The 17368-nt window shown below is 41.4% G+C and overlaps 1 protein-coding gene across 1 annotated transcript; it reads right to left on the reverse strand.

The window, feature by feature from the left end:
* Window positions 1–281: 281 nt before the first annotated feature.
* On the reverse strand, window positions 282–17259 carry mogat2 (monoacylglycerol O-acyltransferase 2). Its single transcript, XM_085174030.1, has 6 exons — window positions 15736–17259; window positions 14696–14874; window positions 2298–2502; window positions 2007–2181; window positions 1570–1769; window positions 282–815 (listed from the first exon to the last, which is right to left on the reverse strand). Exons 1-6 carry the CDS (start codon window positions 15827–15829, stop codon window positions 661–663), a joined length of 1008 nt encoding a protein of 335 aa, XP_085030156.1. The 5' UTR covers window positions 15830–17259; the 3' UTR covers window positions 282–660.
* Between the last annotated feature and the right edge of the window lie 109 nt (window positions 17260–17368).

The raw sequence follows: 17368 nt of genomic DNA on the forward strand, positions 1-17368 counted from the left end.
TCTCCGAGCGAGGCCCGTGTGCCAGCTGTGGGCCACGCTCCGCAGCATTTCGTTCACGTTTCGCTCCACAGTCATGCACCAAGGGAGCAACTTTTCCTTTCTGACAATCATTGCAGAATAAATCGTTTACAATTACAGGTGAGGTCAAGATGTCTTGGCTGTGTGGCCTCATCATGACTAAATAAACACAGAAAACTTTCCCTTTTTTCAGACTACATTAGACTACACTGTGTAAGCATGAGTCAGCTGGGCAGTCGTTTCAAAGAGAGATTGTTCACAGACACTGAAGCTAAAAGAGCTACACATGAAATCTTTAATACATGAAAATGTGAGATTACACAGCTGCTTCTGAACTCTAAATATCCAAATGAACCGAACACATCATTAGAGTTTCATGATGAATTTTAATGCACTCGTAGAACAAAGGGAAATCTTTCATTTGATCTGAGATTTTAAAGACAGCCTTTCCAGCTTACATGTTTGGGCTTTATTGAGACAGGACATGTTTAAACACAGACCTCTGCAGTAGCCTTAAGTCACATGGAGCTGCTGCTCAGCCCAGTGTACAAACAATCACTTTGTCTTTAGTTAAAGGATGAGCTGTGAGCAGGTGTACTGCTGCACCAGAGCTTTACAAAGAGGCGTCCAATTCCACCCACTTTAGACAAAGTTCAGGTGTGTGTCTTTGTCCACTCCGTAGTTGCCTTTGTGCTCCTCAAACAGATTGCTGAGTTCATCCATGTACAGCTGGTGGAGGGCATCAAGCTCCTCGGCAGTTGGCTTTGCTTTCTTCTCCACTTTGATTGGCCGCCCAACTGCAGAGATGTGACAAAGTGCTTTATGTACTTTGTTTAGTTACATATGTTTAAGATATGTTTACTGAGCGTGAGGACTGCGTGCCAGCCAGTTACAAAGGACAGCCCGGCGTGTTTGTTCTCACAGCGAATCGCACTCTATGTCTGATCGCCATTGGATGATCTGATATCCTCGTGTTGGTGTTGTTCCCAGATCATCATGAAAATGTTGTTCCAGGTTCAACATTGCAAGTGACCAATCACATTATTGTGACGTTATTCTTTTGCGCACCAACCCATTCGTGCATTTATGAAATTCCAATGTTGCAAGGACAATATCAATTCTGCTTACCGTTTTTTAAAGGGTTAGGGTCAGGGTCCGTTGATCGGCGGACAAAGGCGGTTTCTCGCAGCTTAAGTACAGTTTTTTGTTTTACGCCGGTTTTTCCCGAAGTCGCAAAAGTATGACATCACAACATTCTGATTGGTCACTTGCAATGTTGATCCTGGAACAACATTTAGTATGATGATCTGGGAACAACACCAACACGACGATATCAGATCGTGCGATCGCCATTACTCACATGCACCGAAACTGAACTCAGTGACATCATCTACTTCTCACAAAGTTGAAAACTTATTGGGAAGTGCAAGGATGCTTTACTACATGTTTTTACCTGAGGGAAGATATCTATTAGGCCTTTAGGGTGTTAATATACACTGCTGCCCAAGTATCCACCCTGCTGCCCAAGTATCCATCCAGCTGCTTACTCACCTACTGTGTTGATAGGTTTTCTGTAGGGCATAAGGCCGAAGGAGTACTGGAAAATGCCTCGTGCATGGAAGAGAGGAAGAGAGACACCCATGATCTTTTGCAGGTTTTCCTGCAACCATCGAAGCCAGGTTCCCCTCGGGTTTTCCACCTGGTCATACACTTCATTCTCCCCAAAAGAGAAGACTGGTACCAGATGAGCTCTGGGAAAAAATGGTTGAGCTCTGTTGGTTTCTTATTTCTAACTGATCTCACAGCAGAATATGTGCTTTCCCAGGAAATTCCATGCAAGTCACTTGAATAAGTTTCAGGAGTTTATAGTCAAGCTACAAAAAACCTCTAAAACGAATAGATTGACAATCTTTTTAATAAGCAAAACCATTGCTGATGAGTAGATGGAGCAGAATTTTCCACATTGCCTCAGGGCTGGCTGATCTTACCCATACTCCATGGCCATTTTGATGAAGCCTTTTTTATGGGCCAAGAGTACATTGAAAGTGCCTGGGTGGGCATCAAGGGCCTCTGGTGCCCCTCCAACAGCTATCACAACAGCATTTCCACCTTTCTTTTTGCAGAGTGGATAAGTGGCACTCTCTTTGTCTGAAGGAATCAGGCCTGCAATGTTGTAACAGAAGGAAACAATATTTAAATCGTTCAAATACAATATGTTTATTTTAACATACATAAAAAAGAAGAATGGGAAATATGACGGAAATGTCAGTAGCTCAAACCTCCACACATGATGTAGTCTCTGAAGAATGGAGCTCTGAACCAAAGAGGCAACATGAGCAGGTAGCTGGTGATGCCTGGAAACAGCTGTCTGAAGCCTGTCGAGTAGGTGCAGAAGTTGGTAAAGGCTCCTGCCACCAGCACACCGTGGGGATGGAAGCCAAGGATGTAGTTATGCCTGGGATCTAAGTCAGCCGTCTTCACCAACTGAAAGGGGAAAAAAGATGTATACATAGTCAAGAGTGCATGCAGACACACTCGGGATGATGATGGCCACCAGAATCATGGTAAATAGTTTAATCCTCATCAACCTAAGAGCTCTTTTGGACTTTGCGTTGCAGTTGCTTGGCTCTGGCTGCAGTCCAAACATGTGCCTCAATATCTCAGTTTCAACACAATGTCTTTGACCCTCTGAACCTTCCCTCATCTCCCCTGCCTGAGGCTTCAGGACTCGATTGAGTATGACTTTAACAGCCACACTGGCAGGACGAAGTGCTGTATGTGAAGCCTTTGAAATTGCCTGTATTTCTGCACAAAAAGCATCATAAATATATAATTATCATACAGTATATACTACAAGTAAATGGTATATTGCAAGTGTGGTTTCATAGATCTGGCCATATTTGACATGAATAGCAAGAAGGGGGGGACCTAAACTGCAAAAATCCCCAAAACCCAACAACAGGAAAACGTTATTTAGGTTGAAAGCAAGACACAGGTACAGATAATCCAGACACCGAGGTGGGGCGGGGTAAGACTGAACACACAAAAAAACAGGAAATCAGTCATAGCTAAACTGGGAAATGCAGACACATATATTAATTTAACTTATGGGGTTGACACAAGGAGATATAACAGAAAACACTGAGCGAGCGCTATGTTTTAAAAAATATTCCAGACCATCCAAATCATTGGATTAAGTTTTCCGATAACTTCCATGGCTACAGGTGTGTAAAATCAATCATCTAGGCATGCAGACTGCTTCTACAAACATTCGTGAAAGAATAGGTCATGTGATGGGGTGGGGCAAGGTCACGCTGTGGTTTCCCCGAGTCAGAATTTTTAACTGGTATCTCCCTCAACTCAGAAAGTCGCTGCAGGCTCTACCAGCTCCAGCTTTGTTGCCTCCCAAAGTTAACAATCCAGGATGGCAGCAGTGAGCATAAAAAGTAATAAAATTGTTGTTGTTGTTGTTTTTGTTTGTTTGTTTTTTAAATTATTTATTTATGTATTTATCCTTAAGTTCTGTTATTGAAGTTTAAAATGAAATAATTTTTTTAAAGTAATAAAACTGTAAAACTCTTAGTCCGTCCTGCTGCCACTGCTGTGTATTTGTGACTCACTAAAAAAGCTACTAACCGGCTGTGTCCATGACTGTGCTGCAGTGGTGCTTTAAGCATAAGCGTTGCAATGGCCCACGCCATTTTTTCACACGTAGGCTGATGTGATGATCCACATGATCAATAGCAGATCAACGCGCCTCAGGGGGCGAGCACTACTCAGGGTTTAATAACTTGGACTCACCACCATTTTTATAACCTAAGAAGCTTCTTGGATGAACAATCAAATCAAATCAAATCAAATCAAATCAAAATGTATTTATATAGAACATAAAACCATGAATATCTTCCTGGAGGCGTCCAGCTGTTTTCTTTTTTCAAGCTATTTTTCATGTCTCTGAGTTTTGTTATCAGCTGTACCAACGACACATTTCTTCTCTAAACTCTTCATACAGGACGTTTCCTTCCTTTACAAAGTGTTCAGGCCCAGAAGCCCGTTCAACCAGAGTTCAACCAGAGACTAAAAATGACCCGAGGCTCCACTTATATAATTCCTCCTCGTTCTGTTGAAGTTTAGCAACTGTTTCACAGCAATTTCATGATGGGCATTGCAAAAGATTTTCTGACTGTGATTTTTTATTACATGTCTTCACATCCAAGCTTCCAGTAGACATTTTCTGCCCACTATTGCCTCAGTTGTCCAATGCAATGCAGAGTTCAAGTTTCCACATCACAACTGTGTCTAATGCCAACTGGATCAGGACTGTAAGTGTTCTTACCACACGTCCGCACAGCTGGAGACCTCAGAGATACATACGGGTTTTATCATGTTGCACAGGTGTTTTATTATCTATTAATCCTCATTTTTATGCCTTTTTTAGTCTGTTCATATCTACTGATGCTGTTTTGTTTGTTTGTAGAGGGCTTATGTAGCTTTATTAACTCCAGCCAAGAGTCCTAAAGAAAGTAAGTAAAAACTGAAGGTGTCACTGGACCTACTTTACCTGAGAGCTGAGCTGGGACATGCTCTGGTCATGAAAAGGAGAGCTGATGCTGTTACGTGACACTTTTGGCTGGTTGTCTGTTTATTTCAGATATTTTATATTGGGGTTAAAATGACCCTGATTGGTGTCATCATGTAAATAAAACACAAATAACATAACTGACATTACAAGATGTTTCAAAGTCGGCTTGATGCAAGCAAACAACAGTTCCTTATCTTTTAAGTAGGGCCTGAAGTTAAAGCATGAATGCATGCACCTCTAATTTCAGCGCAGCACTTCATGAAAGCAATCAGGGGATATCCTGCATGTACCAAATGTCATGACACAAAAATGAAGGAGAAATGGTAAAAACAGTGAAGAACAATTAATCATTGACTTGTCTAAGAGGTTCTGCAATATGTGCATGTGCCAGAAAATAACCAGGATCATTTGAATAAAAAATACTGCACTTGCAGTGTTTTTCAGATATTAGGAGCACCTTAACTTAATTTAGCTTTTAGCATTCAAGGCTCCCAGCACACTGTTAAAAAGGTCAAAATACAGTTGGCACTGCCCACAGCGCTACTCTACTGCCAACCAGGAGGTCAGAGATTCAGGTGTGATATGTTAATAGTTACATGGAGAAAGTAGCCTCAAACAGAGATAAGGAGCATGTTGCAGAAGTTTGGCAGGTTCAAGTTTTCTAACCCTTCATGCACATAGAAGGTTTTACAGCATGACAACAAATATCTTCTTGAAACCTTTTAAACATAAATGTTACCTGATTTTTCTTTTTAATGCTGGCTAACATAGATGTCATAACTCTAGAATAAATATGGAAATATTCTGAGTTTCAAAAGTGATTTCAGAAGCGTGCCTAATGATTGCAGTGGATGTCTGCTGAGTCAAGACTTTTGCAATGCTTCAAATTTCCACTTCACAGCTGTTCTGCCAACTGGACCAGGGCTGTCTTCCAAAGTGTTCGTAGCTCACATCTTAAAGTACAGAAGATTTCAGTTGAGTTTTGAGCAGCTGCCCTTTATTCACGTGAAAAAAGCACTTCATAAAATATAATACTACAAGGTGAGCACAATGGGGGCCCATCGTGTTTCCAAAGGCGATAAGTGTCCAGGGTTGCTCACTTCAAGTTTATATTGCCTCCACCAGTGTGTGAATGTGAGAGTGAATGAATAGTGGCATTGTAAAGCGCTATATAAATCCAATCCATTATTATTATTAAAAGTTGAAATGAACACCTTGTACTGCCATATATTTGTCACTTGGCAGGAAGGTTAAAGAGATGTGAAGTGTTTACACATGACAAAGGTCATCTTGCTATTTGCAAGGTAAAAGACTTCTGGTGTCACAGAAACACTGGATATTAGCAATATTTAATAAAAAACACTCTCTGATTATCAACAATAAAATCTCGAGATAAGCAGCTCTGACTCAAACCTTTTTCTTGGGATTCTCCTTTAATGCTGGAGATGTTCTTTTTGTTGGAATTGGTGAATATTGGTGAATATCTCACCCTATTAGAGCACTTCGCTCTCGCTCTGCAGGCCTACTTGTTGTTCCTAGAGTATTTAAAAGTAGAATGGGAGGGAGAGCCTTCAGTTTTCAGGCCCCTCTTCTGTGGAACCAGCTTCCAGTTTGGATTCAGGAGACAGACACTATCTCTACTTTCAAGATTAGGCTTCAAACTTTCCTTTTTGCTAAAGCATATAGTTAGGGCTGGACCAGGTGACCCTGAATCCTCCCTTAGTTATGCTGCAATAGATGTAGGCTGCCGGGGGATTCCCATGATGCATTGAGTTTTTCCTTTCCAGTCACCTTTCTCACTCACTATGTGTTAACAGACCTCTCTGTATTGAATCATATCTGTTATTAATCTCTGTCTCTCTTCCACAGCATGTCTTTATCCTGTCTTCCTTCTCTCACCCCAACCGGTCGCAGCAGATGGCCGCCCCTCCCTGAGCCTGGTTCTGCTGGAGGTTTCTTCCTGTTAAAAGGGAGTTTTTCCTTCCCACTGTCGCCAAAGTGCTGCTCATAGGGGGTCATATGATTGTTGGGTTTTTCTCTGTATCTATGAAGCGCCTAGAGGCGACTTTTGTTGTGATTTGGCGCTATATAAATAAAATTGAATTGAATTGAATCAGGGTCTGCTGGGTCTCTGAATTCATTTCCCAGCTCTTCTCCATTGGTTGGAGCTTCATTGAGCTGCTTATGCAGCTTATTTTGCTCTTTGGCAAGTAAATTATGAGCCACTGTGTTTGTGATCAATCCTCGCAAACTCAGTGATATTTCTCTGTAATGTTTGAAGCGACACAAGTGAAAAGCTCCATGATGTCGTTTTAAAAAGAAGCACTCCCTTCACTGATCTGTGCGTGAGATTCATACTCAAGACAACACTTTTCTTTTATCAGGCAATCATCTCATACCAGTTTCAGTCATTTGATACAGTTTTTCCAGTAATGTTTTCACTTTATTACTTCCTGTTGAATAAGGGTGCATTCACACAGATTTTAATGCTTTCTCAGATTGTAATCAATCACATGAAGGTTGTGAGTAAAGCTTATATAAGCAAGTCATGTTACTGGACCTTGGTGGAGCTGATTGTTGGTGTCCGTGCTGTGGAGACCTGCTGCAGGTGGCTCCTAAAGTTAAACATTAGCTCCAGTTTCACAGATGAGGCACTAAGTAAGCGAAGAGTCTATTATAGCGTCACCAAGACCTGCTGTCGAGCTGTCATCGTTACGTAATCTGTGTTTCTATCATTCCTGCCAAGATAGTTTTCAAAAGGATAAATATCCACACTGCATCTTCCGCTGCATTAGTGGAAAGGTATTCATAGATGATCCCTGGGGAAGTTTTGTGGGAAGACAATCATGGCAGATAAAGTCTGTGGGCTACACAAGAGTATCACCCCAAATCACTTGTGAGAAAGTGCTTTTCCATAACCACTGACAACAACGATTCCAACTTCAGGACTTGGTAACTTGGTGGTGGCGTCAGGATTAAATGTCATTTATCGTCATAAAGATGCAAAAATATGTTTTGTAGCCTGAAAATGACGCCATGTGTAATCTGTAATTGCCTTCCGATAAATTTGAATTTGCGTCACTATCTCGTCTACATGCATTTTTGTCCTTTTAGAAACCAAGACGCTCACGTCAGCTGGTGGGCTTTCAGCCTGAGCTGGTGACGGTGTATTAGAAACGGTGGGCAAAGACACGTTAATGAAAGGAATTAGGAAACTTTAAATAACACATCTTCTCTCTACCCTCACACGGACTCCTTGTTTCGGGCCCAATGTGGCAGTCAGATGATGCTGGACAGAATTCAGTTTGAACTGGATGGTACAAAACATTCTTGTTTTTTTTTCTTAGAAACTTTTTTCTTAGAAATTATTTAATATATGACATTCAAAATATTCACACGAGGCCTCTAATGATATATATATGTACATATATATATATATATGTGTACATCTATATCTATCTATTTATCTATCTATATATATATATATATCTATATCTATATATATATATAGATATAGATATAGATATAGATATAGATATATATATAGATATATATATACACAGTATTGTTCTGTCTCCAACCAAGGCTGGAGACAGAACAATACTGGAAGAGCATATGGGAGAAGGACACAACCCATAACGGCAATGCTCAGTGGCTAGTGAATCTGAGGGTAGACCACAGCGACCTCACTGAACAGGGTCCAGTAACCATCACCGAGGCAGACATCCAAGAAAGGGTGTCCAGTATAAAGAGTTGGACAGCACCAGGCCCTGACATGGTTCACGCCTACTGGCTGAAGAAGCTGACTGCACTCCACGAGCGCCTGGCAGCACAAATGAACCAGCTGCTAGTTGACGAGAGACACCCGGAATGGCTAACCGAAGGTCGGACGGTCCTGATCCCCAAGGACCCCCAGAAGGGACCAGTCCCCTCCAACTACCAACCAATAACCTGCCTCAGTACTACATGGAAGCTCCTGTCAGGCATCATATCGGCTAAGATGAACAGGCACATGGGTCAATACATGAGCGGGGCACAGAAAGGGATTGGCAAGAATACCAGAGGCGCAAAACACCAGCTACTGGTAGACAGAACAGTCAGCTGAGACTGCAAGACCAGACTGACCAACCTGTGCACTGCCTGGATTGATTACAAGAAGGCCTATGAAGGCCCCACAGCTGGATACTGGAATGCATAGAACTATATAAGATCAATGGGACCCTAAGAGCCTTCATCAGGAACTCAATGAGGATGTGGTGTACAACACTAGAGGCCAACTCCAAGCCCATAGCACAAGTCACCATCAAGTGCGGGATCTACCAAGGAGATGCTCTGTCCCCACTGCTGTTCTGCATAGGCCTGAACCCCCTCAGTGAGATCATTAACAAGACTGGCTACGGATACCGGCTACGGATACCGACTACGGAACGGAGCAGTTGTCAGCCACCTCCTGTACATGGATGACATCAAGCTGTATGCCAAGAGTGAACGAAACATCGATTCACTGATCCACACTACCAGGCTATACAGCAATGACATTGGAATGTCGTTCGGGCTGGAGAAGTGTAGTCGGATGGTAACAAAGAGAGGGAAGGTAGTCAGAACTGAGGGGATTGAACTACCAGAAGGCAACATTGCAGACATAGAGGACAGTTACAAATACCTGGGGATCCCACAGGCGAATGGGAACCATGAAGAGGCCGCTAGAAAAGCTGCAACCAGCAAGTACCTGCAGAGGGTCAGGCAAGTCCTGAGGAGTCAGCTGAACGGTAAGAACAAGATCCAGGCTATCAACACCTACGCCCTGCCTGTGATCAGGTACCCTGCTGGGGTAATAGGCTGGCCAAAGGAGGGGATAGAAGCCACTGACATCAAGCTCCTTACCATGCATGGAGGGTTTCACCCCAAGTCCAGCATCCTGAGGCTGTACGCTAAGCGGAAGGAAGGGGGCCGGGGACTGGTGAGTGTCAGCACCACAGTCCAGGATGAGACAAGGAACATCCACGAATACATCACGAAGATGGCTCCAACTGACAGCGTGCTCAGTGAATACCTCAGGCAGCAGAAACCCAAGAAAGAGGAGGGAGACGAGGAACCATCATGGAAGGACAGGCCCCTGCACGGTAGGTACCACCGGCAGATAGAGGAGGTGGCTGATATCCAGAAATCCTACCAGTGACTGGACAAAGCTGGACTGAAAGATAGCACAGAGGCACTAATCATGGCAGCACAAGAACAAGCTCTGAGTACAAGATCCATAGAGGCTGGGGTCTATCACACCAGGCAAGACCCCAGGTGCAGGCTGTGTAAAGATGCCCCAGAGACAATCCAGCACATGACAGCAGGGTGCAAGATGCTAGCAGGCAAGGCATACATGGAACGCCATAACCAAGTGGCCGGCATAGTGTACAGGAACATCTGTGCCCAGTATAACCTGGAAGTCCCAAGGTCAAAATGGGAGATGCCCCCAAGGGTGGTGGAGAATGACTGAGCTAAGATCCTGTGGGACTTCCAGATACAGACGGACAAAATGGTGGTGGCTAACCAACCAGACATAGTGGTAGTAGACAAACAGAAGAAGACGGCCGTAGTGATCGATGTAGCGGTTCCCAATGACAGCAACATTAGGAAGAAGGAACACGAGAAGCTGGAGAAATACCAAGGGCTCAGAGAAGAGCTCGAGAGGATGTGGAGGGTGAAGGTAACGGTGGTCCCAGTGGTAATCGGAGCACTAGGTGCGGTGACTCCCAAGCTAGGCGAGTGGCTCCAGCAGATCCCGGGAATAACATCGGAGATCTCTGTCCAGAAGAGCGCAGTCCTGGGAACAGCTAAGATACTGCACAGGACCCTCAAGCTCCCAGGCCTCTGGTAGAGGACCCGAGCTTGAAGGATTGACCGCCCGCAGGGGCGAGTGGGGAATTTTATATATACATATATATATGTGTGTGTGTGTATTACTTGTTATTATTATTATTGATGTGCAGACAAAGTTTTAGTGATTTTGTGTCCGATACTATTTGTTGTATTTATTATTAATATTCATGTTACTGTATTTATAATTATTTTCAGTATTGTATTTTTTTGTTAAATGTATCACGATCATGTTTCTAATCCAAGGAGGACCAAGTGTGACGTATTTTATGGCCGACTGCATGTTGACATAGCTGACCTATAGATAAAGGACAAGCTTTCATATTGCTCGACAATAATAGCCAATGACTTGAGTGTCATGGTGCTGGGTCATTGACCCAGCGTTATGGGTTTTATATGATTATTTTCCTCTGTTCTACTTTATTCTGATTTTGGTATCCTGTGTCCTCCCCTTGTGCCCGGTTTATGTCCCTGAGTTATCATTTTGGATTTCCTGTTTTATTCTGAAAGTCTGTGTCTGTGGTCATTGTGTTCAGCTTGTATCCTCCAGTCATTACGTGTATTAGAATCAGCTGTGTCTCCCACCTGTATGTCATTTCCTGGTCTCCTTGTGTGTGTACATATAGTGGGTGTCGGTCTGCGTTTGTTGTCGGCTCGTCTGTGTTCCATGGTGTCCTGTTCGTTAGTCTGCGTCTCTCTGCCTTTCACCCCGCTTCATGATGGTTTCAAGTTTGCTCTTTAGTTTTTCCCAGTTTAGGTTCCCTTCAGTAATTTCTCATGCTCCGTTGCCTGTTTTTGCCACTGCCACTTTGTAAATAAACATCACACTTCATCAGTCTACTGCCTGCATTTTGGGTCCTTTTCCTCCAACACCACGCAGCTCGCCTCGGCAGCCGTGACATTGAGCAAATATACTGGTCAATTCCTATTGTGTTTTCATGCATAGCTTCGAGGGCTTCTTCACGTAAAGACAGATATGACCCACTTACAGCACTACAGATAGTTTCAAAATGAAATATCTACAATCACTTTCTGTTAAGATGTAAAGCTTTCTAGGAGGAAAATAAGTTGATCTTTATGATTATTTTTACTAATCATAAGTTTTAGATTTCAGTGAAACATTTATTTAAAGTAATTTTAAGGAATTCACCCATAGAATAAAAACCCAAACAAATAAACTTCAGTATAAATGTTTTTTTAGCAAGTCTTTATGAACACTTATACGGGGTTTGTGCTAAAACAACAACAGCTTTATTGTTGTTTCACGTTGTCTTATCAGCTCGGTCCAAAGTATCAGTCACATCCAGGGGCAAGAAGTCTGTCCATGTAATGAAGCAGATGTTGTTAATAGAGTTTTTGTTCTCTGCGAATTTCACAGAAAATGTCTTCTGCCGTTATTTGTCATGGTTAGAAAAATAAGCCAGGAGTCACTTCCATAGTAGACAAAATACTACTCATGCATGCTGTCACAAGAGGGCGTGATGTAACACAAGTAACGCACAATCAGGGCTTGGCAACGCAGCGTTTATTCACAGCAGTTTCTCTCATGGATCGTGGGTTTTGGACCCACGTTTCAGTTTCAGTATTTTTTGATTCCTGTGTTTATTGAGTTTTAAGTTCTTTTGCATTTTACATTCTTTCCTAATAGCACCTGTTTTCTGGTTGGCTTCATTACACTTATATTCTCAGGCCTTCTCAGTTTATTTGTATTTTTTTTACCTTTGACAGTTTAGTTTTTGCTTGTGGTTCATATTTCACTTTGAGCTTCACTTCATACTCCTGTGTGCTCCTGTAGTTTGTCACGTCTCCATCTCTGTGTTTACCTTATATCAGATTACGTCCTGTTTTATCTTTTGTCCCTCGTGTTTTGTATCTGTTTTTTTCCTTTTTCTCCTTATCAAGTAAGTTTCATTGAGCTGTTCTTTAGTCCCCTAATTAGCCCCTTGTCTGTATATAGTCCTGTGTTTATTTTGTTACGTATGACTGTTCCCCTGCTTTGTGCTCTGGTGTTGGTCCCTGGGCTTTTGGTTTTATTTTTATGCTTCCAGTTTGTTTATCTTCTTTCAAAACAAACAAATATTTGAAATATTTTTATTGAGATGTGGATTTTTATTAGACTTTTTAGTATTGAATGAATACACTACCGGTCAAACGTTTTGGAAAACAATTTTTCCAATTTTTGTAATTGAAAGTTGTGCAGTTTAATGTCTCGTTTAACTTGAAATGAAAGCTAAGTACAAATAAGCAACTGGAGTTTAAAAAAGACAGAAATGCCTCCTTTAGCAGATATAACAGCTGAATACACCCGTGACATTCTTTCTACAACAGAAATCAAATATTCTTCTGAAAGTTTTTCCCATATTTGTTGCAGAAGTTCCCATAAATGTGGACCTTCGAGGTTGCTTTGCTTTCACTCTTCTGTCCAGTTCATCCCAAACCAGCTGGATGGGGTGTGAGTCTGGAGACTGTGCTGCTGTTTTCAAGCTCACCATCTTGTTCTTTTTTCCTGAGGTAGTTCTGGCACAGCTTGGACTTGGAACCATCCTTTCATCTACTCGCCTGCTTGATGAACCAAAGATTTCAAATTTTGATTCATCAGTCCATAATACCTTCCTCCAGTCTTCAGTAGTCTGGTAGTGTTTCATGGCCCAGACAAGCCTCCTTGTCTTATTCTGACGTTTTAGCATTGTTGAAACATACAGCATACAGTTGAAACTGAGACTTGCTCACTACGACTACTGTTATCCTGTGAGCCCCTCATCACCCAAGCTGTTAACTCGTCCTCTGATTCAGTTGTGTCTTTGGGTCTGCAGACCTCTACCTGTCAGATTTTGCTCCAGTTTCTTCTGACGTTTAAGGAAACTGTAGTTTAAAATTTTGAATAAAATTTACCCGACAAATAGACTCCTTGGTGATAGATTCAAAATAGAAACTGGTAATTGTGTATTTTGTGAAACAGAAGAGGAGGATTTGGACCATCTATTCTTTTTGTGCAATTTTATACAAATATTTTGGTTGGATTTTCATACCTGGCTTTATTCCAGTGGGATTCAAATTACCCCATTTACCTTAAATATGATAATGTTTGGAGTGCTTTTGAAAGAAAAGAAAGCTAATTATAGTGTTAATGTGTTATTAATCTTGTGCAAGCAATTTATACATAAATGTCGTTTTTTTAAGACCAAACCAACGCTAGCGTACTGGAAAAACGACTTAAACCTGTTGGTTACATCTTTGACTTTAGTTAAAAAGAAAAAGGCTGCTTTTTTTGTTTCCTTTGTGGAAGATTTTGATTTAGTGAGTTAATAATCTGTTAAATTATGTGACCCCATCTTTATATTTTCTTTTTCCTATGTATGACAGTTGCTAATATGTAAGGAATGTTTATTCTCTGAATGTGTAATATATGGTGCATTTTGTCTGTATGTTAATTTTACTAATAAAGAAAAAAAAAAAGAATCAAGCTTATGGGGAAAAAAAACTGTAGTCACCGACACCTTGACTTTCATTGCAGTTTCTCTGTAGGACCTATTTTTAAGTGTTATAAAGGTCTGTGTCTCTTCCACTGTTAATCACCTTTTTCTCACCATTTTTGTAGCAACACACTACTTTCAGCAGTACAATACTGTTCAACTGATGCTCACGAGGGTCTGGTACCACAGCGTGTTCCAGCACGGCTTTCATGCAGACAGAGGAGGCTGTAAGTAATCCAGAAAAGTTGGAAACCTGTAGGAATTAGTTGCACCAGCTTTCGAGGCTTGATCAACCTTCATTGCTGCAGAACAGCTTTAAATTATTATTTTCCTGGCTGTTCACCTCTTACCTTTTCATTGGACTTGAACGACTGGAATGAAAAAGGTTGAGGTGTTCTAAAACTTTTGACCAGTAGTGTATGTACCTTTTTTAACTCATATATTTAGCTATGAGTGTCACTTATCACTGTATAACACTGTCACAGTACGTAATTACAACAGGAAACAGAGGAGCGTCCTCCATCTGTGGATCATTTGTTGCCAAGGACATAGATAAGAAGCATTCCTCATTGCAGGCTGGAGATTAGATCAGATGACCTGGCAGATGTTCTGATGTCCTACTCGCTTGCACAAGCAAATCCCTTGCACAAGCGAATCCTCCACATATTGATTTTCTGTCTCCTTATGGAAGCAATGTGCATGCACAAAAAACAGATGACGCAAAAACAAGAAGTCGAAAGCTTTCTCTTACCTTGATGGGAAAGTAATCACGCATGTATTCCCAAACTTTGAGGCTGCACAGGAAGGGCGACCTGTTGCCTCCACGTGCAGGAGTGTCGTAATCAAAGTACCACCAGACAGCATACAGCACGCTGATCAGCCAGTAGCGAGTGAACATCAGGTAACAGAACAGGAAGATGCAGGTGGGTGCTGAGACGAGAAGGACATTCACTAACACAACAGACACTAAATGATTGGTAACTATATCAGAGTTAGCCATGATAGCGTATGCATAAATTGGCGTCTTGACGTCCTTTACAGATTTACAGATATGTATTAGAAGTGGCAATCTTGGTTTTATAACTGCATATTTGCTATCACTCTCATTTTTATTGCTTTCCAGGACGCTTGGAATCAATATTTTTAATCTCTCTTGGTGAAAAAAGACAAATAGCATGAAGGCAAATAATCAAAGCTCGTGTTTAGCATGGACACTGAAATACTAGTTATCACAAAACTAGCTATGAATGACTTGTATCACCTGCTGCACCAGGGAGCTCATAAACCCGTTACAGAGATGGTGAAGTAAGAATACAAATGTAAACTTGAACAGAGCCAGTGGGATAAAGGGCGCAAAAAACTCCAATATATAGGAAACGTATTCTCAAAGTATCCTCTTTAATTTACTGCTAATAAAATCAGTTAATGTGGCAGCAAATATTAACAGGATTCTGTGGCTGTGTCAAAAAATAAAGAAGCTTGGAAACCTGAATTAAGGAGCTCTGTTCTCCTGAACTACAAAAACAACATGACTTGGATGGATGCTCTTCTGTCTGGCTCCCTCTTCTGGCCATGCAGAACTACAGCTCACGTAAAACAAAGATTCTCTCTGTTTTGCACTAATTGTGACTTCATCAAAAGCAGATAAACAAGCATGTTTATGTTTCACAACAATAATATTAATGTGAAAATCTTCATTTATCCTTTTACTTCTTTAGCAGAGTCGTTCTTGCATCCTTCCATCATTTACAGGTTTCCCAATTTAACTCACACAGAAAAGTCAACACTCACCCAGACCAAGGAAGGTGAAGACCCACTGCAGCACCATGGCAGTCTGCAGTCTCCTGTGGAGGGGTATAGCCACGGGGGCGAAATTAATTTTCATGATTTCCACAAGAGAAGAAATCCAAACCACGGCGCTGCAGTGGAGGCAAAGAGGAAGAGCGAGAGAAGGAGGTCCAAAGTCTGCTCTTGTCACCTCTCCACCAGCATTTCCTATTGACCGGCTTATCTCAAACGCTTAGCAAAGACTTTGATTTGCCAGTCCATATCTATGCAATCTGACTTTTGAACAAGCAAGTTATGCACTACACAGAGATCCCCAGCAAAGAACAACAAGCCACAAAGCTGTGGACTTCCTGCAGAGCATTGAAGGCAATCACTGGCTAGAATGGCCGTGCTGTATGCAAAGTGTTTATATTTGTAAAGGCTCCATCTTTTTGTTAGAAAAATGTATACATTTCTTGTCACATGGGGTCTATGTCAGCGCTGCATAAAAGCTTAAAAACTATTTCCAGAAGGTAAATAGACGTCTGGACAACAGTAGCTAAGCTAAGTGAGCTAAACACACACCGAAATTAACAAAGGGATCATCAAAGGTGTGGATGGAGCATATAGATGATTCAGATTATTCATTGTGTCACAAAGCAACGCACTGATAGGACTGTAATCTATGCACATTATCTTTTTTCTAATGAGCTAGGCTGACATTTGCTGGATCAGTGGCTTTTATTGGCTTTCTTCTTTCTTCTACCCTTTGATTACATCTTCATAAATTATTTATTATCTACCTTAATTACCTCATTAACACTTTGATCTCTCTTACTCAATCAGTTAAGTTTTCACTTGCACCCACTAACAAACAATAATAGCAAATACAATAGGAATTAAAATCAATAGTCATGTCTGTAAAGCAGCTGAACTGTATAAGGCTTCAAACAATGTGTGTTTTTCTGATGTCTTAAACTAAAGTCCGGTTTGAGACAGGCCCCCGGGGGATGTAAGGAGGCAGCATTATTCATGTATTCTGCTGTTGTTGCCACAATCTGCAAATGACGATGTGCTCTGTCACAGAGGAGACTTTGCATGAATCACTGGCCTATTTAATGAGCGCTGTGATGGCTTTATTGTAAAGAATATAAGAAAGAAACAATAAAAACCTTCCTTTATTTAAAATTCCCATCAATACTGTCTGTTTTTTTATATTTTTATAATCATGCATAGAACTGCAGCATTACCTGACTTAATATTTACTGACATTCATGTTAATAATATTGAAAATATGCAATGAACCAAAGCATTTTTTTTTTGAAAATGAAATGATAGCTAAAATAATAAAAATAAAAAGATGGATGACCCTCCTGTAGGTCAGGTGCGTAAAATCAAACTTCGTCAAGCTCAGCATGTTTATCAGCCCGGCACTAACAGGAAACTCACGATAGTGTCAATGGGAGCCGGTGTTTCGGTGTTTGTAGCTCCCGTCAGACATTCTGTTTATTAATAGGAGCCTGTCGACACACAAGGTAAATCCCTTTAATATGTTTATCTTTCTTTGAGGTGTATTTCAATTTGCGCTGCTTCAGTGGAAGAGCTTTTACAATGCAGGTTACACCGGAAGTGCTCTTTAGATTGTCTCTAACGTGAC

The sequence above is a fragment of the Neolamprologus multifasciatus genome, chromosome 10, assembly GCF_963576455.1.
Source record: "Neolamprologus multifasciatus chromosome 10, fNeoMul1.2, whole genome shotgun sequence".
Classification (NCBI taxonomy): Eukaryota; Metazoa; Chordata; class Actinopteri; order Cichliformes; family Cichlidae; genus Neolamprologus; species Neolamprologus multifasciatus.

Bases quoted from the DNA above. Each gene is read 5' to 3' on its own strand.
- mogat2 (XM_085174030.1), bottom strand. From the start codon at position 15,829: ATGAAAATTAATTTCGCCCCCGTGGCTATACCCCTCCACAGGAGACTG. The intron at 2,503-14,695 runs GTAAGAGAAAGC...TTCCCCTTTCAG, and splicing joins GTGATTACTTTCCCATCAAG to TTGGTGAAGACGGCTGACTT. The intron at 816-1,569 runs GTGAGTAAGCAG...ACATCTCTGCAG, and splicing joins AAAACCTATCAACACAGTAG to TTGGGCGGCCAATCAAAGTG.